This window comes from Canis lupus, chromosome 26 (genome assembly GCF_011100685.1).
Source record: "Canis lupus familiaris isolate Mischka breed German Shepherd chromosome 26, alternate assembly UU_Cfam_GSD_1.0, whole genome shotgun sequence".
Lineage (NCBI taxonomy): Eukaryota > Metazoa > Chordata > Mammalia > Carnivora > Canidae > Canis > Canis lupus.
Window position 1 is genome coordinate 28,360,650 of NC_049247.1, and position 24,525 is coordinate 28,385,174.

At 48.5% G+C, this 24,525-nt stretch overlaps 3 protein-coding genes and 1 long non-coding RNA gene across 4 annotated transcripts in view; 3 read left to right on the top strand and 1 right to left on the bottom strand.

Annotated features, from left to right (window-relative positions):
* Nucleotides 1–6,891: 6,891 nt before the first annotated feature.
* LOC100685875 (small integral membrane protein 15-like) lies at nt 6,892–9,106 on the top strand. Its single transcript, XM_038574529.1, has one exon. The coding sequence runs from the start codon at nt 7,972–7,974 to the stop codon at nt 8,194–8,196; it is 225 nt and encodes a 74-aa protein (XP_038430457.1). The 5' UTR covers nt 6,892–7,971; the 3' UTR covers nt 8,197–9,106.
* A 6,166-nt stretch (nt 9,107–15,272) lies between these two features.
* On the top strand, nt 15,273–18,574 carry LOC119866230. Its single transcript, XR_005379426.1, has 2 exons — nt 15,273–15,839; nt 17,695–18,574. It is a non-coding gene; the product is annotated as an uncharacterized LOC119866230 (long non-coding RNA).
* Nucleotides 17,565–24,080, bottom strand: LRRC75B (leucine rich repeat containing 75B). The gene is made up of 4 exons (XM_038575802.1): nt 23,904–24,080; nt 21,262–21,390; nt 19,695–19,810; nt 17,565–18,310 (listed from the first exon to the last, which is right to left on the bottom strand). Exons 1-4 carry the CDS (start codon nt 24,078–24,080, stop codon nt 17,803–17,805), a joined length of 930 nt encoding a protein of 309 aa, XP_038431730.1. The 3' UTR covers nt 17,565–17,802.
* Nucleotides 19,810–24,525, top strand: part of GGT1 (gamma-glutamyltransferase 1) — a 29,706-nt gene continuing 24,990 nt past the window's right edge. The window contains exon 1 of the mRNA XM_038575798.1: nt 19,810–19,834. The gene's annotated coding sequence lies outside the window, so the exon portion shown is untranslated. The remainder of the gene's footprint in view (nt 19,835–24,525) is intronic.

Below are 24,525 nucleotides of genomic sequence, written 5' to 3' on the forward strand. Positions count from 1 at the left end.
CACAGGCAGAGGGAGAAGCAGGCTCCATGCACCGGGAGCCCGATGTGGGATTCGATCCCGGGTCTCCAGGATCGCGCCCTGGGCCAAAGGCAGGCGCCAAACCGCTGCGCCACCCAGGGATCCCCTATGGTTTTGTTTTTAATTAAACATTCACAGTAAAAATTTGGAAACTTAAAAATGAACAACATAGGTTTGTAAACAATTTTATATCCTGTATTTTGGGAAGAAAATCTGATATTTTGCATTGAAAGAGCAAATAGTTCTGTGAGGTTTATTATGAAAAACAACCTTCCTATCCTACCTGCCCTTCCTCATTTTCCCTGCTTTGCAGTATTCCCTTTCAGCTGTTGGCTGGTAAGTTTGTATTTGCTACCAGGTCTTAGTTTAAACGTATGCATGGCTATTTATTGATGTTTGCATTTTAGGCATTATCTTTTTTTTTAATGATTTTATTTATTTGAGAGGATAGAGAGCACAAGTAGGGAGAGCAAGAGAGGGAGTAGCTAGGAACCCGACTTGGGGCTTGATTCCAGGACCCTGAGATTATGACCTGAGCTGAAGGCAGCTGCTTAACTGACTGAGCCACCCAGGAGCCCCTAGGCATTATCTTTTGACCTCTCTCGCCTTCCCACCATGCATGTACTCCGCATCACCTATCTCCCTGATACAATTCTAGTTAAATCCTATTAGGTGTTTGCACTATAACTGGGTATTTAAATCAAAGCTGAGCCATGTAGTGAACGAGATTATCTTCCCTGCAGAACTTTGTTTTCCCTAGATTTAGTCCTCTTCTTGCATTTTATTAGTTATTAGCTTAGTTTTCTGTCCACTTGTCACTAACTCAACATGAGTTCCCCTAAGGACTTTAACATCCTCCATTTTATCAATTTCTCTCTTTTTTTAAGATTTTATTTATTTGACAGCACTGCACAAGGCGGGAAGGGGCAGAGGGAGAAGCAGGCTCCCCACTGAGCAAGGAGCCCAACACAGGGCCAGATCCCAGGACTCTGAGATCATGACCTGAGCTGATGGCAGATGCTTAACTGACTCAGGCACCCCTGTTTTATCAATTTCTTGACCTGCATCTATCTGGACTGGCTCTCCCTTGTGCCTAATATATTGCTGTCATCATGGGTTCTTCCCAGCTGAATCTCCTGTTTTCTGTGTAACCTCTTCCCTTTGGTTTATTACCTCATTCTGATGGCGTGCTTGCAGTAAAAAAACAGGTACATGGAAAGTTTGAGAGAATCACATGTCTGAAAAATGTCTCCTCTCCTAGTTGATCAAGTGTGGAGTTCTAGTTAGGAATTTGTTTTCCTTTACAATTTTGAAGGCATTACTCTTCACCTACCAGCTAGTGTTGCTGTTAGAGGAGACAGGACATTCTGAGTCCTGGTTCTTTGTATGTGACTCCATTCTGTCCTCTGTGTTCTGAAATTTCACAGGGACTTGCCTTGGTGAAGATTTGTTTTCATGCATTGTGCTAGGCTATTGTTGAACCCTTTCAAAATGGACTCTGGTCCTTCACTTCTGGGAAACTTTCTTGAATTAGTTGTTAATGATTTCCTTCCTTTAATTTTCTGGCTTTTCTTTCTGAAAGTCCTGTTCTTCAGATATTGGATCTCTTGGACTTATCTTATTGTGCCCAAGATTGCGAATCCGAGAAACCACCAAGGAGCCGACACCGATGCAAGCACACGAGGGTTTATTAGCAAGCTCGAGCTTGGGTCTAAGTATACCCAACACAGTGGAGCAGGGACTTGGACCCCGAAGTGGGTTACAGCTGGTTTTTTTATAGGCTGGTCTAGGGGATTTTCAGAAGGGGTGGAGGAATTTCTCAAGTTCTGTTTACATTTTGATGTGGGGCTTTCAAAGGCATTGAGCTCTGTTCTCATTCTAATATGGGACTCGCTACCAAGGGTGTGGGCTCTGTTATCTTTCTGATATGGGATTCTCTGCCGAGGGCAATTCTGATATGGGATTACCTGCAGCGGACATGGAGGACATTCTGCGTTTTTCCTATAAAGTTCAGTTCTTATTCACAGGGGCCTAAGATGGCTGTACTTGTGCTAATGCTAAACTTGAGATGGAATGGCCTTGATTTTTCTTGGCCTCCATAATCTCTTGTTTTCTTATTTTTTCTATCCCTACCACCTCCCATTTTCTTGTTTTTTGATCTTTATGGAAGATTTCCCAAGTTGCTTCTCTAAGGGTTCCTTTTTTTTTTTCCCCAAATTAGGAACTTGGTCCATGATTGCAGTATCTTATCTCTGAGGACATTAATATACTTTGCTGTAGCTTTCATCTTCCTGCGTGATATTTTCCTTCCTCTTTCTGTTTTGCTTTTTTAGTCTTTCATGTTACAGACTTTCCTTAGCTGCCTGGCAATCATTGGTAGCCTGCTTATATTTACAGGTGGGATATTAAGAAGAATATGTGTTTGTAAGTTGAACTGATTTAACTTTTTTTGATAAATCCCTAATGTCCATACTTCTTTTAGGACTTTCCTCTTGGGCTGGTCAGGTTCCCTGAAAGAAACTTCTAGTCTCCTGTCTGGAGGATTTACCTTGAATTGCTGTCCTTGTGGGAGCTCAGTGAAGAAAGAGGACTAGGGAGCTTCAGCTTTCTAGTACACCCAGATTCATTTGTCTTCCAGATCTGGGAAGGCCCCCTACCCAGAAACCTACCCCCTCTAGAGAAAAAGCTTCCAAGTTTTTGCCATGGTTGGGGAGGAGCAATCTCAAGATCACATGGAGGTCTAAATATTGAAGCACATTCTCTTTTTCAAAAACGTATTTTGTTTGAAAATATATTAGTCTAAAATGGGAAACAACTTGGCAAGATAAGATACAGAGCAGAAAATGATGTCAGATAACTAGACCAAGACTTAAGGGATGGATTCTGGTTCTGATTACTTCCATTACCACTTGGCTCCAGGCCTCTGGTTTGTTACCTATACAAGGGAGGGTTTAGATTCAGTTCATTCATTGATACAATCTCAATCTCTACACTCACCTGGGTATTCCATAAGCTTAAAAAAACATGTAGGAATTTTTTCTGCCTCTGGCCAAAAGGAGGTCAGTGCCTGGATTTAGTCTCATGCCTGAAAACTAAACAAAATTCAAACATTGAAGGAAAGCAATCTCTAAAAGATGGGAAACAAATGAGATGGGCTTACTACTGCCTTGTGAGAGTTTCTGGGCAGTAGAACAGAGAGGGGAAACTGAAGTGGACCCTATCAATCTACCTAGGTTGAAAGGTCTGAGCTAGGAGTTCGGAGAGGTTGAGGCAGCTTGTGTTCATGAGACAGAATGCCAGAATAAAGCTGCATGAGCACCTAGGAGATCTGTGGGAGGGTCCTCCTGAGTACTCAGAATCCTGGTCAGCATGAGAGTGTGAAGAAACTAACCAGGGCCAGGGAAAGAATTACTAAGGATAACCGTGCATGGCATTACACAAGACTGGGAATTGTTCCTGTTCCCATCAGCCAAAAACAAAAAAATACTGGGTAGACCATTCTTTGAAAATGTACCAAGGGGGTCACCTGGGTGGCTCAGCAGTTGAGTGTCTGCCTTCAGCTCAGGGCGTGATCCTGGGGTCCTGGGATCAAGTCCCACATCGGGCTCCTTGCAGGGAGCCTGCTTCTCCTTCTGCCTGTGTCTCTGCCTCTCATGAATAAATAAATAAAATCTTTAAAAAAAAAAAAAAGGGGGGGTTGGAATCTCTGGGTGGCTCAGCAGTTTAGTGCCTGCTTTCGGCCCAGGGCGTGATCCTGGGGTCCTGGGATCTAGTCCCACATCGGGCAACCTGCATGGAGCCTGCTTTCCTTCTGCCTGTGTTTCAGCCTCTGCCTCTCTGTGTCTCTCATGAATAAATAAATTAAAAAAAAAAAAGAATGTATCACGAATTTTGTTTTAATTAGGTGTAGTAAAGTGACAGGCATGGAGACAACTACCTTGAAAGAATATGATTACAATTTCCAAGAAGAGGGAGCATGCCATGCCATTCAAGGTCACATGACAAAGCCCCAGAGTAGATCAGAAGACAGTAGGAGTAAGAAGAGAGCATGACCCAGAGCCCTTAACTTGTGGTTTACGTGGAAAAAAGAACGGGCAACATAAGGTAAGCAAGTTTGAGTAAGCTTAGAATTGGTTAATTCAAATAAATTCAGAGGGTTCTTGGCTACAGAAGTGGTCCTAGTTGTCCATAACCTGGCACTGGCGTGACTTTGAGAAAATACTGGTTTGTTGTGTCAGAATTAGGTAAAGGTGGTTAGAATTACAGTTTGATTAGTAAGTTTGTATACAAAAGGCATGCTCTGCAGGTGAATTGTTTACTGTCTAGGAATTAACCAACTCTGGGAGGACAGTCTCCAGAATCAGCAAGGCCCTAAGACTCAAAGCATCATAAAAATAAATTTTAGGGATCCCTGGGTGGCGCAGCGGTTTGGCGCCTGCCTTTGGCCCAGGGCGCGATCCTGGAGACCCGGGATCGATTCCCACATCAGGCTCCCGGTGCATGGAGCCTGCTTCTCTCTCTGCCTGTGTCTCTGCCTCTCTTTCTCTCTCTGTGACTATCATAAATAAATAAAAATTAAAAAAATAAAAATAAATAAATTTTAAAGCATTAAAAAACTTTTTTTAACAAAATTAAAAAATAGGGATCCCTGGGTGGCGCAGTGGTTTAGCGCCTGCCTTTGGCCCAGGGCGCGATCCTGGAGACCCGGGATCGAATCCCACGTCAGGCTCCCGGTGCATGGAGCCTGCTTCTCCCTCTGCCTGTGTCTCTGCCTCTCTCTCTCTCTCTCTCTGTGACTATCATAAATAAATAAAAATTAAAAAAATTTAAAAAAAAAAAATTAAAAAATAATAATAAAAAAATAAGATATCCAGGAAAGTCTTGCCTCATAAATGAGAAATAATTAGCCCTGGACTGAGCACTGATCAGGACCCAATTAACAAAGTATAAAAATTAAAAAAAAATTTTTTAAAGGACTTGAAAGGATCAAACTGTTTTCAATTAGCTGTATCCTAGAACAAAACTCAAAAAGATTTATAGGCAAATAAAAATGCCCGGCACCTTACAAGATAAAATTCTAGCATCCAATCAAAGATTACCAGCATGCAAAGGCAGAAAAGCACAATCAATAATGAGAATAATCAAAGCAGATCTTAAACTGACCCAATTGTTACAGTTAGCAGAGGACATTAAACATTATTTTAACTATTTCATATATTCAAAAAATTAAGGAAGCGGTGCCTGGGTGGCTCAGCGGGCTGAACGTCTGAATCTTGGTTTTGACTCAGGTCATGATTTTAGGTGTAAGATTGAGCCCTGCGTTGGGCTCCTTACTCTCATGAAGTCTGCTTGAGATTCTCTCTCTTCCTCTCCCTGCTCCTTCTCCCAGTTGTGCATTCTCTTTTTCTCTCTCTAGATGAATAAAATCTTAATTAAAAAAAAAAAAAGAGGCATGGAAGATTTAAAAATATAAGGAGGTGGGGGAGGAGGGAAGGGAGGAGAAAGAAGGAAAAGGAAGAAACTTCAAATTGCACTTATAGCTGGATGAGATTAACAACAGATTAGATGCTGCTGAAAAAAAAAAAAAAAAAGATTAGTGAACTTTAAGGCACAACTATAGAAACTACCCAAAATGAAATGTAGAGAAAAAAAAAAACTACAAAAGAAGAAAACTGAGACGGCTTCAAGTGACCTAATCTATGTGGAGCTAGAGTCCCTGAAGGAGAGGTGGTGATAGGGACAGAAAAATTATTTGAAGAGATAAATGGCCAAAAACTTTCCAAACTTGATGAGCAATTATAAGCCCACAGATCCAAGAAGCTAAATGAACTTCAAGTACAAGAAATATGAAGAAAATGATACTAAAGCATATCATAACTCAAAACCAGTGAAGAGAAAACATCTTAAAAAGCAGCTAGAGAAAAAAAAAGTCATCATCAAGGAACAATGCTAAGGATGACATTACTCATTGGAAAGAGTGCAAGCACAAAGATAGTGAAGTAACATCTTTAAAGTACTGACAGAGGGATCCCTGGGTGGCGCAGCGGTTTGGCGCCTGCCTTTGGCCCAGGGCGCGATCCTGGAGACCCGGGATCGAATCCCATATCAGGCTCCCGATGCATGGAGCCTGCTTCTCCCTCTGCCTGTGTCTCTGCCTCTCTCTCTCTCTCTCTCTCTCTCTCTGTGACTATCATAAGTAAATAAATAAAATAAAATAAAATAAAATAAAGTACTGACAGAAAAGAAAAAAAACCTGTTAATCTAATATGCAGTACTTGAGAAAAAGCATCTATTAGAAATGAAGGCAAAATAAAGATGTTTTCAGACCTACAAAGGCTGAAAAAAAAAATTCATCACCAGGAGGCCTGCTATACAAAATATGTTAAAGGACATCCTTTGGACATTAGGAAAAGTATACCAGATGGAAATCTATTATCTACACAAGGAGAGAAGATTGTGTTATGGGGCTTCTAACATATGTAAAAGTAAAATGCATGACAATATTAGCATAAAGACCAAGAGGGGAGAAAGGAAAGTATACTATTATAAAATTCTTACATTAAAGGTGATATATTACTTGAAGGTAGACTGTAATAGATTAAAGATATATAATATAAATCCCAAACAACTCAGAAGTAACAAGAGAAGCCAACACTCAAATATCCATCAGCTGATAAATGGATAAACAAAATGGTATATTGGGATCCCTGGGTGGCGCAGCGGTTTGGCGCCTGCCTTTGGCCCAGGGTGTGATCCTGGAGACCCGGGATTGAATCTCACGTCAGGCTCCCGGAGCATGGAGCCTGCTTCTCCCTCTGCCTGTGTCTCTGCCTCTCTCTCTCTCTCTCTGTGTGACTATCATAAATTAAAAAAAAAAAAAAAGGTATATCCACACGATGAGATACTATTTAGCTATAAAAAGAAGTGAATTACTGATCCATGCTACAACATGAATGCATTCTGAAAACATGCTAAGAGGAAGAAGCCAGACACAAAGGCCATGTACGATTCCATTTATATGAAATGCTCAGATTAGGCAAATTCGTAGAGACAAAGCAGATTCGTGGTTGCCAGAGACTGGGGAAGGGAGAATAAGGAGTGCCTACTTGATGGCTATGGGATTTCTTTTATGGGCAAATGAAAATGTTCTGTAATTAGTGAGGATGGTTGCACAACATGGAGAATGTGCTAAACGCCCCTGAATTGTGCACTTTAAAATGGTGGGACGCCTGGCTGTCTCATTGGGTAGAGTGTGCAACTCTTGATCCCTGAGCCCTCTGTTGAGGGTAGAGATTACTTAAAAATAAAATCTAATAAGAAATGGTTAAAATGGGGAATTTTTGTATTATATGGATTTTACCTCAATTAAAAAAGTTAAGCCAACAAAAGGAGATTTATGATGGATTCATAAATATTCTAAAAGAAGGCAGAAAAAGGAAGAAAGGAACATAGAACAGATGGGACAAATAGAAAATAAGTAGCAAGATAATGGGCCATCAATAATGGCCTCTTAAGGGGTCTGAGCCCATGGTCCCAGCTGTGATGTAGGAGAGGTGGGTGGTTTTGCCCCAGTACCCAGCAGAGGCAACCATTTCCAGGCAGACCTGAGGTGTGCTGGAGGCTGAAGGGTGGGTGAACACAGCCCCTGAGGGGCGGTGGCTGGATAGAGTAGAGAAGGAAGAATGAGCAAGCGGGAAAACAAAGGATGGAAGGGACATGCTGATACCAGTGAAGTATCATCAGCTGCAGCTTCAGGAGCCAAGAGCATCTGGTTTGGAGATCTAGTCCAGGGGACACCTTGCAGAAGGAAGATATAGAATTTAACCTTGTCTCACAAGTGTATGGTAGAGCCAAAGAAGACAAGCAGCCAAGGGTCAACAGAAATTGTAATCGGCTCACTAATAATCTCAGGACAAAGTTGGAGATCACTACTCAAACATAAGACTTAGAAGGATGTTTGCTCTAAATGCTTGGGCTGAGTATGTTGTGGAATGGTCTGCACAGGACCCATATGGCTTCCTTACAACAATTGTTTTGGCTCTTATTTCATTGTTTCTAGCAAATGCCATGCTGCCCTGGAAATTGGCCAAGATGATTAAGACCAGGGAAAAGGAACAAAAGAAGAAGCAAAAACATCAAGAAAATATTGCAAAAGCTAAACGACTAAAAAAGAATTGAAAGAATGGACAGGCTCTTACAACCCGAGGAGAATCATTTGGAAAATTACACAGCTTTGGAGGGATCTACTAAGGTTTCTTTTCTGGTTTTTTTTTTTTTTTTATGACAATAATTTGTAGTAAACAAAGTCTGAGCATATCAAAGAATCATGTTAGTTTTGACTTTTACTGCAGCAACTTTTAGGCTTTGGCGCAGAAGTCTATTGATGGTTTTTGTAAATTGGCATTTACTATGCTATAAATTCTTTATAACTGACTTAGACATTTGCCATTTTGCAATTTATGTACTGTAATGAAAACATACTGTGGAGGATGACTGTGCATTAGGAACTCTAGCCAAATAATAGCTTAGGTTGAAGTCCTGTCCTGGACAAAGGGAATTAAGAATGTAAAAACCAGAACTATCTTGAGGTGAAAAGTTTGCTTTGGCTTAAAAGACGTCTTTTGGTTTAATGACATTTTTTATCATTATAGCTTATTTCTTGGAATTGAATCATTTCTGGCTTTCTCAAAGCCAAATATTAACCAATGATTATTTCTGCTCATTTTTTGGCCTTTGAGGTAATTATCAGACATTATGCATTTTTGGAAATCAATTTTATGAAGAATTATCTTATTAACTATGTAGAACACCACCTGCTGGATATAACAATTTTTGTACTTATGAACACTGCCATTTTTAAGAGGTATCTTGTTGAATAAAATAGCACCAGGACGTAAAGATTGCAGTAAAAATGTGAACCTTGTGCTACTTTGGAACCAGGTCATTCTTTCTTGTGTTAAGTGTTAAGAAATGTTGTTAACAGATGTTGTTGGATGTGGAGAAAGGGGAACCCTCTTATGCTACTGGTGGGAATGCAAACTGGTGCAGCCATTCTGCAAAATGGTATGGATGTTCCTCAAAAAGTTAAAAATAGGGGCACCTGGGTGGCTCAGAGGTTGAGCATCTACCTTCAGCTCAGGTTGTGATCCTGGGGTCCTGGGATCAAGTCTTGCATCAGGCTCCCCGCAGAGAGCCTGTTTCTCTCTCTGCCTATGTCTCTGCCTTTCTCTTTGTGTCTCTCATGAATGAATAAATACAATATATATTTTTTAAAGTTAAAAATAAAACAACCTCTGACTATTGTACTATTTACCCAAAGAATACAAAAATACAAATTTGAAGGGGTACTTCCCTCCGGATGTTTATAGCAGCATTATCAACAAGAGCCAAACTATGGAAAGAGCCCAAATGTCCATCGACTGATGAATGGATAAAGAAGATAGGGTATATATACACAATTGAATATTACTCAGTCATCAAAAAGAATTAAATCTTGCCATTTAAAAAAAAAATCTTGCCATTTACAATGATGTGAATGGAGCTAGAGTGTATTATGCTAAGCAAAATAAGTCAGAGCAAGACAGATACCATGTGATTTCACTCATGTGGAATTTAAGAAACAAAAGAGATGAACATATGGGAAGGAAAAAAAAAAAACAGAGAGAGGGAAGCAAACCATAAGAGACTCTTAATGATACAGAATAAACTAGGGGTTGTGGAGGAAGGTGGGTGGAAGATGGGCTAAATGGGTGATGGGTATTAAGGAGAGCAATGGTTCTGATGAACACTGGGTAATATATGTAAGTGATGAATCACTAAATTCTACTGAAACCACTACACTAATGTTAACTAACTAGGGGCAGCCCTGGTGGCGCAGCAGTTTAGCGCCGCTTGCAGCCCAGGGCGTGATCCTGGAGACCCGGGATGGAGTCCCACGTCGGGCTCCCTGCATGGAGCCCACTTCTCTCTCTGCCTCTCTCTCTCTCTCTCTCTCTCTCTCTCTGAATGAATAAATAAATAAATCTAAAAAAAATTAACTAACTAGAATTTAAGTAAAAAATTAAATAAAAAAGCAGGACCCAACTACATACTACCTGTAAGAAACACACTTTATTTTTTTTAGTATTTTATTTATTTATTTGAGAAAGGAAGAGGGGAGGAGAGCACAGAGGGAGAGGGTGAGGGAGAAGCAGATGCCCTGCTGAGCAGAGAGCCCTGCGTGGACTCAGTCCCAGGCCCCTGAGATCATGACCTAAGCCAAAAGCAAACTCTTAACCTCCTGAGCCACCCAGTCACCCAAGAAACACACTTTTTAAAAAAATATATTTTATTTATTTATTAGAGACACACACAGAAAGAGAGGCCAAGACACAGGCAGAGGGAGAAGCAGGCCCCATGCAGGGAGCCTGACGTGGGACTCGATCCTGGGTCTCCAGGATCAGGCCCTGGGCTGAAGGCAGCACTAAACCGCTGAGCCACCAGGGCTGCCCAAGAAACACACTTTAAATATAAAGACACAAATAGGTTAAAAGTAAAAGGGTGGAAAAAGATAATACCATTGCTAACAACTAATCAAAAGAAAGCTAGAGTAGCTCTAGCTACATTAATATTAGACAAGTAGGTTTCAGAGCAAGAAGTCTTGCCAGGGATAATGGTCATTTCCTAATGATGACAGAGTCAGTTATTCATGGAGCCATAAAAATCTTAAACATTTATGCATCTAATAAAAAGCTTCAAAATACCTGATGCAAAAAATGCAACAAGAAATAGACAAATCTAATTACAGTCAGAGGTTTCAGTTCCCCTCTCAATAATCAATAGCTCAAATAGACAGAAAGCCAGCAGGGTATAGTAGTCAACTTTATTTTGATTAACACTTAATAGAACCACTCAACAATAGCAAAATTCTTCTCAAGTACACATTCTTCTCAAGCACACACAGAACATTTACCAAAATTCAAAAGGCTTCAAAGCCATACTAAGTATGTTGTCTGACCACAATTAAATTAAATTAAATTAGAAGTCATTAACAGAAAGATCCTTGGAAAATCTCTAAATATTTGGAAACACAATAACATAACACACTTCTAAGTAACCCATGGATCAAAGAAGAAGCCAAAAGAGAAATTAGTTGTTTGAACTTTTACTTTATTTATTTATTTATTTATTTATTTATTTATTTTCAGGATTTTATTTACTTGAGAGAGAGTGTGGGTTTGTGCTCCACCAAGAGCAGGCGGAGGGGGAGGGACAGAGGGAAAGGGAGAAGCAGGCTCCCTTAACCGACTGAGCCACCCAGGCACCCCTGTATTGTATTTTTAAATAATCCTTCATTGTAGTACAACTGAAATAAAAGCGGACATAATAATTGTTACAATTTATTTTATTTTATTTTATTTAAGATTTTATTTATTCACTCATGAGAGACAGAGAGAGAGAGAGAGAGAGAAAGAGAGAGGCAAAGACACAGGCAGAGGGAGAATCAAGCTCCACGCAGGGAGCCCGACACGGGACTCGATTCCCGGACTCAAGAATCATGCTCCAGGCTGAAGGCAGGCACTTAACCACTGAGCCACCCAGGGATCCCCACAATTTATTTTTTTATATTTATTTTATTTTAATTTGTTAGAGTGGGCACATGTGCCTGCGTGCCTGTGCACGTGGGAGGAGGGGCAGAAGGAGAGAATCTGCAAGTGCACTCCTGGCTCAGTGCACAGCCCGAAGGGGCCTCCATCTCAGTTTCATGACCCTTTTCATGATCATGAGATCATGACCTGAGCGGAAGAAACCAAGAATCAGAAGCTTAACCTACTAAGCCACCCAGGTGCCCCAACAAGTGTTACAATTTAAAATGTACAATATGGTGACATTTTGACTTTCATGAAACCACCACCACCACAATCAAGACAGTAAAGATACCAGTCATTTCCAAAAATTTCCTTGTACCCCTTGATAATGCCTCCTTTCTGCCCCTCCCTGCCCACTCCCTTCCAAGCAGGAAGGACTTTGACCTGCTTGCTGCCCCTATAGATTAGTTCGCATTTTCTAGAGGTGTTTTTTTTAAAGTTCATTTATTTATTTATTCTTTTAGTAATCGCTACACTGATGTGGCGCTTGAACTCATGACCCTGAGATCAAGTGTCACATTCTTCTTACTGACAGCCAGGCACCCCTATGGTTTTAGATACATGCAAAAATATGGGATGTATTCTTTTATATTTCTTTCACTCAGCGTAATTATTTTGAGACTCCCACAATGTTGAATATATCAATTCCTCTTAATTGTTGAGTTGTATTTTATTGGATGGATGTACCACCATTTGTGGACATTTGGGTTGTTTCCAGTTTTTAGCTATTACAAATAAAGCTGCTATGAATAGTCATATACAAGGTCTTGCATGAACATATATTTCATTTTCTCTGGGGTAGTAGCATCTCACTATGGTTTTCTTTTCTTGTAATATCTTTCTTTGCCTGCATGCTTTTGCTTATCAGGGTAATTCTGGTCCCATAAAATGAGTTATTTCCTTCTCTTTAATTTTTTTGGAAGAGTTTGTGGAGAATTGATACTATTTCTTCCTTAAATATTTGGTAAAATTCCTCAATGAAGGCAAACAGACCTGAAATTTTCTCTGTAGAGAGTTTTCAACTACAATTCCAGTTTCTCTAATAGATATAGGACTATTTGGGCAGCCCTGGTGGCTTAGAGGTTTAGTGCCGCCTTCAGGCCAAGGTGTGATCCTGGGGCCCCGGAATCGAGTCCCACGTCGGGCTCCCTGTGTGGAGCCTGCTTCTCCCTCTGCCTGTGTCTCTGCCTCTCTCTCTCTCTATGTCTCTCATGAATAAATAAATAAAATCTTTTAAAAAATAGATATAGGACTATTCAGGTTAGTACTTCTTAAATATTGGTACTTTGGATCTTTTAAGGAATTTGTCCATTTCATCTAAGTTGTTCAATTTGTTGGCACAAAATTTTTCATGATATTCCCTTTCAATATCTGTGGAATCTGTAGTAGTCACCCCTCTCATTTCTGAGATCGGTAATTGTGTCTTTTTTTTTTCTTTCTTTCTTCTTTCCTGATCAGTCTGGCTAGAAGTTTATCAATTTTATCATCTTGATTTTCTCTATGATTTTCTGTTTTCTATTTCATTGATATCCACTTTGATCTTTATTTCCTTCTTTCTACTTACTTTAGGTTTCATTGGCTCTTCTTTTTCTAGATCCTTTTTTTTAATTAATTTTTTATTTTTTGTATAATCTCTATACTCGACATAAGGCTCAAACTCACAACCCCAAGATCAAGAGTCACATGCTCTACTAACTGAGCCAGCCAGGAGCCCCTTTTTCTAGATTCTTAAGTGAATTTTCTTGTCTGGTATTAATATAGCTTGAGATCATTGATCTGAGACCGTTTTATTTTTTTCTTAAATAGATGTTTACTGCTATAAATGTACCCCCCCCAAGTTCCATTTTAGTGGCATCCTATAAATTCTGATATGTTGTGTTTCCATTTAAAAGTCAGTTCAAGGGTGCCTGGGTGCTCAGTCTATTAAGCATCTGCCTTTGGCTCAGATCATGATCCCGGGGTCCTGGGATCGAGCCCTGCGACAAGCGACCTGCTCAGTGTGGAGCCTGCTTATCCCTCTCTCTGCCCCTACTTCTGCTCATGCTCTCTCTCTGTCCCAAATAAATAAATAAATAAAATCTTAAGATACAATACAATTTTGGGGGCACCTGGGTAGCTCCGTCAGTTAAGTGCCAGACTCCTGATTTTGGCTCAGGTCATGATCTCAGGGTCATGAGATTGAGCCCTGCGTCAATCTCCATGCTCAGTGTGGAGTCTGCTTGAGATTTTCTCTTTCTCCCTCTGCCCCTCCCCCTGCTCATGCATGCTCTCGCTCTCTAAAAATAAATATATATATTTTAAAGATAAAAACACAATATAGGGATCCCTGGGTGGCGCAGCGGTTTGGCGCCTGCCTTGGGCCCAGGGCGCGATCCTGGAGACCCGGGATCGAATCCCACGTCGGGCTCCCGGTGCATGGAGCCTGCTTCTCCCTCTGCCTATGTCTCTGCCTCTCTCTCTCTCTCTCTGTGACTATCATAAATAAATAAAAATTAAAAAAAAAATTAAAAAAAAACACAATATAATTTTTAAAAATTAAAACTGAAGTATACAGTTGGGAAAGGAAATACTGGTTTTCACTGATGATTTGCAATCATCTCTAAGAGGAAGAAGTGTGTTTTCCTTTCCCTTTAGAACCTAGAGAAAAACCTCTGTGCTGGGTTGATATCAACCACTTGGATCAGCTGCATGAGATTTTGGATTTTCAAGACGAAGACTCAGCAGAGGCTGACATTTGCTGTAGATTCATATGGAAAGCACCTTATCTGGACTCAAATATTTTCCCTTCTGGGCAGTAAAGAAGTTCCCAAGCATTGGTCACAGAGGTCCTGTGGATCACAGGTATCTTTCCTACATGTTTCCCTCCAATGCTCTGAACATCCTGGCAAAGCATGTTTAAGCTTGAGGAGGCTGATGCCCAGAGAGGTGAAGGTAACTGCAGTTGTCCCACTCAGACCGTCAGAAGTGGGCATCGATCCCGCACCCTAAGTACAGGGCTGGGCTTCATTCAGGCTGGTGAGTGCTTTTGAACCCACTCCCCATTTGTCCCTTTCAATTGTGGAAGAGGGCAAAGCCTAGGTCCTCACTGCTACCCTCTGCACCCATTTTGCACACAAAGAAATAGGCCCAGGGAGGTCCTGATTGGTCTTGTGCTAGGGCTAGTGTGGCTGAGGGTCTCTTCAGCTGCAGGACACCTGCTATCAAAGCAGGTCTGCTATGTCAAATGGTGTCTCCGGCGGGGGCTTGCTCAAGAATTCCCATGAACCCTCAGCAACCCCCCTTCACCCCCAACCCGGGATGGCTGTGGGACAGGAGGCATCAGGCTGGCGTTAGCATCACAGACAACCCAGGCCTCCTGGCTCACATCCCGGCTTCTCTCCTTTCTAGCTCTTTACCTTGGACAGATCACTTGACCTCTCCCTGTCTCAGTTCACTCACCTATAAGTGCAAAGAGAATTAAAGGAATGTAAAGCCATCTGCACAGTACCTGGCCCACAGAAAGGCTACAGAAGTGCTCTCTAAATAAATAAATGGCTTCAGCTCTGCTGAGTCCTGGAGGTTTGGGCTCCTGCCATTCCCATCCAGGGAGCCCTGGGTGGAGGCCCCACTGACGCTGAAGAGTGTGCCTGCCCTGTGCCCTCCCACACAGCAGGCGCTTTCCAGACCGTGTCATGCTCTCTCCAGCAGGACAAGGGGAGGCTTGGTGTACCTAGTTCCCAAGATGAAGGAACAGACTCCGAGAGGACACCACCAGTGGGCGACAGGGCCAGGACCAAGCTGAGCCTATCTGCCTCCAAGACTAGGCCTGGGCAAGGCCTATCTGTTGCCTCTGGGGTCTGGAACTCAGGCTGGAGCCTGCCTGGTGGGGGCTGTCTGCCCCCCAAGCTTCACAAGGCACAAGCCCCCTCCTACTGGAGTGTCTCTGCCGATAGAGTAGCCTCACTGATGGCCATGAGGCCCCGGCGTGAGGGCTCGTGAAGGGGCTGTGACACCTGCCTGGCAACAAGGCCAACCCTCTTCTCTTGAGCTGTTTTATGTTCGAGCTCAGCTATTGCGTCGCGTGCCTCCGTCTGAGAGGCGGGGAGATTGAGACCAGCTGCTGCTGCCTGAATTCTCCCAGAGCTCGCCTGGTGACACCCCGCTCAGGTCGTCACACCATCCTGGTAGGAATCTCTCCCAGCAGCAGCGTTCAAGGTTTGTGGGCTGGATTTGGGCCAGTGGTGGGCAGGGAGCGAGGGGAGCAGGAGGGCAGGGAGGACAGTGAGCTCGGCATTTCTCCAGCAAGGAATCACAGAACACGGCTGCCTGCCTGTGGCGGACTTAACAGCCTGCCCAGGGCAAGGCCAGCTTCCCCATCTTTCTCTTCCCTTCTGGCCCTTTTCATCTCCCACCCTGCTCTATCTTGCGCCGGGGAGCCTGAGCCCCTTGTTCCGGAGCCTGGGCACCGGAGATACTTCTGTGGCTCCCAGGCCAATGGGCAGGCCCATGTCTTTAAAACAAGGAGGACTGAGAGGGCCAGGACCCCAGGACATGGAGGGTTGAGAGCTGGAAGGCCTCTGGAGAGCCAGCCTTAACACAGAGGAAAAAGGAGAGACCCAAGGCCAGGAGAGAGGAGGCCCTGGCCAGGTCCCAACAGCGAGTCAGGAGCAGAGCTGGGCTGAACCTGGTGTAATTCACACCCTTCCCACCACCTCCGGATAAGGGTTCTTCCAAAAGCAGCCAGGCTGGCAGGGGCCTGTCCTCGGGTGGCGGGTGGGGGGGTGGAGGGGCAGGCGGCAGCAGAGAGGGAGCTCCTTTTCCTCCCCACATCCTGCCTGCTCCTGGAACCCAGCACCATGCCGTCCTCACCCTTCTTGGCCATCTCCTTTCTGGCTCAAGAGGCTCTTATGCATCTGGCTGGCCTGGAATCATTGCTGACTCATGGTCCCAACTGTGGAGGAAGGTCAGCTGGTGGGCCTGGGTATGTAGGCCCAGGGGAGTGCCCCACCTTCTCTTTGGCCCTTGGAGCTTCTCTCTGCCATCAGGTGTCTCCTTATCCATGAGCATCACCACTGCCCTAGACCTGACCTGGGAGACTTCGGCTGCTGGCTTCCCCATTCTGAGCCTCAGTTTCCCCCCTGGACATCTTTAAATTCCTTCATTGTCTTTCTTTGCTCTGACTGACTCCTAGTTGGGCTGTACTCCAGGTCTTCACACATGGCTGAGCAGGTAACCATGGCTTTAGGCTTCTGATCTGGAGCCTGCCCTGATGGTCCTTGAGGGGACAGAAGATAGCCCCTTGCTGGGAGCCGACTACCCCTGGGGCAGTGCTCGAATGCTCCACTCCCAGCTCCCACTGCTGATGTGTCCACCTCTACCTCTTGCATGCTTTCTGGGGGTCCCCCAGAGGAATGACTGTGCACATGGGTCGTAAGGGCCTGGAGAGAACACACAAGCTCTTTGTTTCTGGTCTGAGGTGTCTCCTAACCCCATGGAGTTGCCCACTAAGTACAGGGGGATGGGTCCTGGTTGGGGTGGGGGAGCTGCACCTGCCCTTTGTGGCCTCCTGTCAGCACAGTCTTATCCCCAGCCCAAGGGGTCCTGGTGGGGAGGTCAGCATCCTGGGCTCAGACCCAAGCTTGCTGTGGGGCTCCATTCTGAGCTTTGCCCCTCTGTAGCCTCCCAACCTGCTCCACTCCAAGCCCCACCCAGCTGTTAAGGTCAGGTCCCTGGAGGCCTCCTCTAAGCCCCTGCCCACAGATAGACCCGACCCTGCACCATGGGGTCTGCCCAGGCAGCACCTGCAGGAAGTCAGTGTGAGCTTGGTCCCTCCCTTTCAGGTGGGCAACACCCCCGAACCTTTGGCTGCCCCTTCTCCCCACCCCAGAAGCAGGGCTGGCGCTCAGCGGCCCTGAGGTCCGCAGTGTAGAAAGGCTGAAGCAGAGGGGGCATCACCGTTTACTGCAGGTGCTGGGCCCTCCCTCCCTGCTGGGAGAAGCCTCACACTTGATCCTGGGCTGACTGGCTGGCCTTTGATGAAGCCAGTCTCCTTCCATCCCCTTCATTCCAGGCTGAGCATTTACACCGGATCTCCGGGGTCCTGGAAGGCCTCCGTCATCCTCCATCCCACGTGCCTAAGAGTGTTGGCACTCAGGTAGGAGTCAGGGTGGGTGGCAGGTCACCTCGTGCAGCAGGCCTGGGACTCAGACCCTGGCCCAGCAGCCGCCGAGCCCCAGGTGGAGGCCGTGCCACCCTCAGACTCAAGGTCCAGGCCCTCATAGATGGTGGGGAGTGAAGTGTGTTGGCTCAGCCGCCGGCGCAAGCCAACCAGCAGGGGTTGGGGCAAGGAGGCTACGTCCACATTGTTGCCCAGGTCCACCCAGGCCAGCGCAGGAAACTTGGTGGGGTCCTTGACAGCCTCGGTGAACTCACGGGCAGTGGCCCTCGTCAGCCTATTGCCGTTGAGCAGGAGTTGGGTGAGGCGGGGCAGTGTCCAGAGGCTGGGCAGCAGCAGGCGCAACAGCTCGTCACTCAGCCCTGTGAAGCTCAGGTCCAGCACCGTGAGCCCAGCTCCCTGGCTTCCCAGGTAGCGCATGATATGCTGCACATCACGCGCCGACAGCCGAATCCCTGAGAGGTTCACGGTCTCCCCGGTCAGCTCTGTCATCTGGAGGCTGCTCTTGAGGCTGTGGGAGGGTTGCAGGCAAGGATGGACTGAGCCAGCGTCCATGGCCCAGGCAGGCCCCACCAGCTGCAGACGGTCACCCATCGGGGCAGCCCACAGTGGTGGCAGGACCCGGGCCCTACTGTCAGGCCATACTGGGATCAAACTGCTACTTCCTACATGGGTGGCCTTGGTCAATTCTTGGAACCTTTCTGAGCCTCAGTTTCTCCTTTGGTGAAAAGGAGACTTGGCTGATATGAGGAATAAAGATACATGTGTTAAGGTTTCTCGAGCCACTATTATAAAACCTTACTGCGTGCCTACGTTGTCACTCTTATTATATCTAGAGTAAGAATGATCTCATTCTGCAGAGGAGCAAATGATGCTCAGAGAGGTAACAGGACTCTTCCATGGTCACATACTACTAAGAGAGAGAAGCCAGGTCTTCAAATTGAGGTACTCTAACTGCTGAGCCCACATCTTTTCCCCCATGTCTCCTCCAAAGTCCACCTTTTGTGGGTACAGACAGATGTTCCTATGGGGGTGACAGGGTATCAGGGTAGTCCCCCTGGCCTTGGGGGCTAGAGGAGCAAGAGGGGAGGAGCAAGAGGGGATGTGTTGGGACGTGTGGCCGTGGGCTGTTGGGAGGTGAAGGGCCCCCTATGTTCTAAGCTGGAAAGAAAGTTTAGAGACTGAGAAGCATCCTCCACCACCCCTGGAACTGCCCTCTAGGTCTCTACTGTTGTTTGAACATGGCCTACTATGCAGTTAGGCAGGGGGACCACTGCTAGGGAGGGAACAACCCCATGGGCTCTGGGCTCATCGTGAGCCACCGGGCTCAGGGGGTAGGGAAGCAAGCAGGGGAGAGCACCGGGGCTGTGGTTCCAGGTCCCTGGACCTGGTGTCCACAGCAAGTCCCTAGGCTGAGTCTGGCCACAGAGCTGTGATGGAGTGACTGGGAAGGGAAACCCACAGCAGAGTAGGTCTCAGGCTGGTGGTGGAGGCCTTGGCTTCAGGCAGCCTAGCAAGGCTTTTTAAAGAGCTCTAGGAAAATCAGGGCAGGGTGTGGCCTTGGGCAAGCCACTTGGCCTCTCCCCACCTTGGTTTCCTTTCCTATAAAATTGGAATCATGACCCAGAATCTGTCTCCCTCACAGCCTATTGTGAGGATTCAGGGGTCGGGGCCAGGCCCTGTGACAGGCCAGGGATTGAGGGGTGATGGAAGCAGGTCACAGAGAGCGTGCAGCTTGGTTTGGGGAGCATTCCAGAGCTGTGATGCAGACAAGAGTGAGGGGCTCACAGGGTACGGTTTCAGGCACCAGCCTCTTGCTGAGCTGCCTCTCCATGTCGGCCTAGGAAGGGATCCTAAGGGGCCATGAGGTGGGGCTGTGGCTAGGCTCCCCTTACCAGCTCGGGGTCTTCCTCTGGGGCAGGCTGGATCCTCGCTGCCGCTTGGAGTGAGGGGTGAGATGGTAGATGAGCTGCCGGCAGATCTTATCCGAGGACTTCCAGAGCTCATAGTCCTGTTGAGGGGAAGCGTTGTCAGGGTAAGGCTGAGCCCCTCCCATCCCCCTCGGGGCCTTGGGGATCCAAGTGTGTGCCCCAGCACATGATTCATCATGGATCACTGAGCTGACCACTGGCCTCCCCCTCCCACCCCCCACCCTGGCTGAAGCCTGGCACACAGCCAGGGGAGGCTGCCACTGGGAACTGGACAGGCTGGTCTGAAGCCCGCGGTGCCCGGCGGGAGGAAGCCTAGACAATGGGCCCTTGTTCCCTGTCCTCAGGCCCAAGGCCAGTGTCTCGAGGCTATCAGCCGGCTCCCTGCCCACCCTCAACGATCCCCCGCAACTCGCCACAGGGGGAGGCAGGACCAGGCCCCTCCAGGGAGCCCTGCTCCACTGACGCCACCCCCAGGGAATAGGAACAAGCCAGGTCAGCATGCTCTTCTTCCTCTCACTCTCCAAGCTAGACCGTGCCTATGGGGCCTGGGTCTGGGCTGCCAGGGCTGGGAGGGTTAATGTGTTACTCCCACCACTTGGCTCTCTCCTGGTCCTAAGTGGGCCCTCAGAGAGACCTAGCGTGGAGGGGGAAAAACAGGGATGCTCTGCTTTCCACAAAGCTGGCACTGAGCACACTCCACTATCCAGCACATTCTTTATCCTGTTCCTCTGTTAACGGTGCGTACACACAGTGGCAGCAAGCCCTGGCAGTCACTGTGTGGCTCGAAGCTAGCCTCAGAATCCTTGTGATGCCTGCTTATAGATGTGGGAGTTCAGAGCTGGCTGGGCCCATAGTGGGCATCCTTGTTTCACACAGAGACCTGTGACTAAGGGATGGAGGCTGGTGGCTGTGTCAGGAGCACAGCACCTTCCATGCTCGTGGCAGGGTATCTGCAGGTGCCACCAAAGCAGGGTTGGGAGCAGATGTGGTGGCTTGGGAGGAGGGGGGATGGAGGCCACAGATGGCAAATTCCAATTCAACATGAGGAGGGATTTGCCTGTGGCTCACACTGCTGTGGGAAGCAGTGCACACTTGTCCCCAGATGTATCCATACAGGATGGGGACATGCGGACAGGGATTCCAGCCTAGGGTGGCTCTCTTCTGGCCCCAGGAACTCAGAGGCTGGAGCTTGGTTCCATCAGCAGATTTATCAGAACATTCTATGTCCCGCAGTGTCCCTGTATGACTTTCTGCCTGGGTCCCAGGCCCTGGCGCACAGTGCTGGCACTGTGGAAGCAGGTCTACCCAACACATGACTTTTCAGATGTAGGAAAGCACAGCTCACAGGTGTTCTAGCTGCTTGCCATCCTAATACACTGAAACTGGCATCAGGTCCCAGTGAGGGACATTGACCTGCTTAAAGCCTTGAAGCAAGCCAGATGAACACAAGGCTCCTAGCCTCCAGCCCTGGGTGTTCCTGGTCCCTGTCAGCCGCACTGCCCAGCCTGAGGCCCACGTCTACTGGCCTCACCGTCTTGGGGCACTGCAGGTCCCGGGCCAGGTTCACCAGCAGGTCATGGGAGATGGGGTCCACCAGATTGAGGAAGGCCACATTCCTGTAGAGGATGTCAGTGAGGAGGGTCCCCTCGAGGCCCAGGTCCTGTGCGTGGTGAGGACAGCTGAGTGAGCCAGGAGTTGGGCTCTCCCGTCTCCAGGTCCCCATCTAAGCCAGACCCTCGCGCCTGTTCCCAGTTCTCGGTCTCCCTCTCTGATGCTTGTTGGAGTCTCTTCCCAGGCGGCAATGGGCCAACTGTCCAGAAGCAAGGGGACCCTTTGGATGGGGAGAGTGTCAGTGCATCGGGGGCTTCAGGGAGATGATAAATAGGTTCCAAAACCCTTAGACTGGTTCCCTGGAGGCAAAATATGGTACTATGACACCTGTTACCTCTGGGGTTGGGCTTGTCTGGAGGGTTCTTTGGGGGTTCCTCTGAGGACCCCCAAATGCTGCCATCCTCCCACATTCCCTTGGGGCCCTTTGCCTCTTCCATCTATTCCCAAGCTCTCTAGACTTCTGGTCACCATCTGTTTGCTGACAGGTCCAGGCCCCATTTGTGGGACTGGACCTCTCTCTCAGCTCAGATGTCCCAAAGGCAGCTTAGACTGGGTGTGTTCACCTCCTGACCTGAAGCTGGCCTCACTTCTTGTGCCCTAGCTCAGTAAAGGGCATCACTGTCCCCATCTTCCCAGCACTCAAGTGAGAGCTCAGAACCACCTGGCACTCTTCCCTCTCCCATCTCTGCCCAGTTCACCCTCCCCACTGGCCCAAGAGGTTCAGGCCTCTCTCCCTAACAACCTCCTCCTGGGCCTCTCAGCCTCCCAACACCCATCTCATCCTACCCTTGGGCTGTCAGAGCCAGCTCCAGAAACACGCACCTAAGCTTGATCCTTAACCCCTTTACTGGAAACCAAATGGCTCTCATTGTGCAACACTAGAGACTCACGCTCGGCCTGGCATTCCCACCCTCCCCGGCCCACTGGCCACGTTGTCCAGCCTCCATGTCTCCCACCCCTCAGAGACCTCACCATTGGGTCCCTGGCCTGCCCTGGCCTTCCTGCCTTCAGTCCTTGGGCTTCTCCTCCCATTACTCCCATAGGCCTGGTGTGGTACTGAACATCCTTTTAGAGTGCCCATTTAGAGTATATACTGACAAGCTGATGGGGCAGGCACAGCCAGGGGGGCCTCCAGACCCCTGGGCCCTCCCCAAGCCAGAGAGTGACACGATTTATGCTTAAAGACCCTGTGCACAGGCAGACAGGCCAGGTGGGAATGCCCAAGGGCCATAACTATGGAGTCCTTGTGGATTGTGGGGCAGGGTAGCCCCCTCTTTGGCTGGGAATTCTGGCCTCTGAGACACAAGGGGGCAACATCACTGCTTTCCCAGTTAAAAAAAAGAAAAAAAGTCCTGCTGGTGCTTTGGTTCCAGATACCATTCTAGACAAAGATCTGTGCCTCTGGATGGTCTAGCTGATTCGGTGCTGCTTTGCTGTTTGCGTTTTAAACACCATTCAAGTTACAAATGCCAGCTAGGGAGGATCCAGAAGAGAGGGCTAGCTGGTGAGCCTGGGCTGACCCAGACAGGGCCCCAGACACACAGCCAACCTTCTGCTGGTGCGGACAGCTCCTCTTAAAGGGCCAGCCCCACCTTTCCAGCAGGCGAAGCCCAGAGAAAGGAAGCCCAGCACAGCAGGGGGTGGGCTGGGAGGCCAGGGGTTGGGCTCTGGCCTTGGCTGCCCCCCTAATTTTCTCTGTGGCTGGAGGCTCACCACTGTTGTCCAAGTCTCAGTTTCCCTTCTCTAATCATCCACCTGTAGGCCAAACACCTGCATGGCTGATTCAGATTCCAGGAAGGGGCAGGTTGTGGTGGCAGCTGCTTCGAGGGGTGGGGACACTGCCAGAAAGGGAAGTGGCTTGCCGGGTGGCGATGCTGGGACCAGAACCCATGTCTCCCGGGGGCACCCCAGGCTGGCTCAGGTACCTGGTGTGTGTGGGACCAGAGGCACAATCCCCCCCACCCCAATCCAGACGTGCTGTTGTGGTGTACAGATGCCAGGTGTATGTACCAAACGGGGGTGATCTGCCTGTTAGGAGGATGGGTGATGTGAGTTGTAGCTCTGTCTGGGCTGCCCTGGTGTCATGGTGAGGTTGGGCAGGCTGACCAGCTGGTCACCCCAAGGAGAGAGGAGCTGTCCTCCTCCCCTGCCCCTCGGCACAAGATGTCACCCCCCTCTCACCCCTCCCTTGCGGCTCCTCCCAGCTCTACTCTTCTCCTGCCGAGGCCTGAATCTGGGTTCTTGGCTCCAAGCTTGGGGCACCTTCAACACACAGACTGACCTCTGAAACCCCAGAGAGGCGGCCACCGTCACGGCCCCTCCTCCGCATCACAGCCCCCCGCCCCCGCAGCCTCAGCGGCCTCCACTCCAGCCCACGGCTTCCCCTCCCTCGCGCCCCCGCCCCGGCGAGACCCCTCAGCCCGCCGCACCCCCCGCGGACCCGCCCGCCCGCGCCCCGGGCCAGCCGCGCCCCCCGGCCCCGGCGCGTCCAGGCCCGCGGCCCCCCCGCCCCCCCGGCCCCCCGGCCCCGGCCCCCGCCCGCCCGCCCGCTCCTTCTCTCGCCTGGCGCAGGAGGCGCAGCAGCTGCCGGGCGCGCTCGGGCCGCCGCTCGCGGAGCGTCGCCTGGATCTCGCGGAGCCAGCGCACCCGGCGCTCATAGGGCGCGGGCCCGCACCCCGCCGCCGCCCCGGCTTCCGAGCCCGCCTCGGCTCCGCTCCGCCGGCCCAGCCGCGCCCCCATGGCCGCCCGCCGCGGGCGCCGAGACCGAGGGAGTCCCCGCCGCGTGCGCCCCGCCCCCGGCCCCGCCCCGGCCCGGCCGCACCGCGGGGACCCGGGGGCCCTGCTGCCTCGCGAGCGCTCGCTAGAGCCCCCCCCCCCCCGCGGCCACGCCAGCCCGGGCTCTGGGGCTCCGTCCGGAGCGGGGCCTGGAGACGCGGAGGGAGGCGCTGGCTGTGGCCCCGTGGCTTTGGTGGTGCTGCGAGCGCTGGATCGGAATCAGGGGGGACTGTGCCGTCACCTGCTCAGGGACTCCCCGGGCAGTGGGCGACCGCAGTAGCTGACCTGTCCACCTGCATACGCATTCCTGCTCGCCAAATATTTACTGCGCCTCCTGCCCGACTGGGGACAGGGCTGGGCGGGCTAGGTGGTGTGCCCTTCCTCTGACCCAGGCCTGGGAGATTGGGGG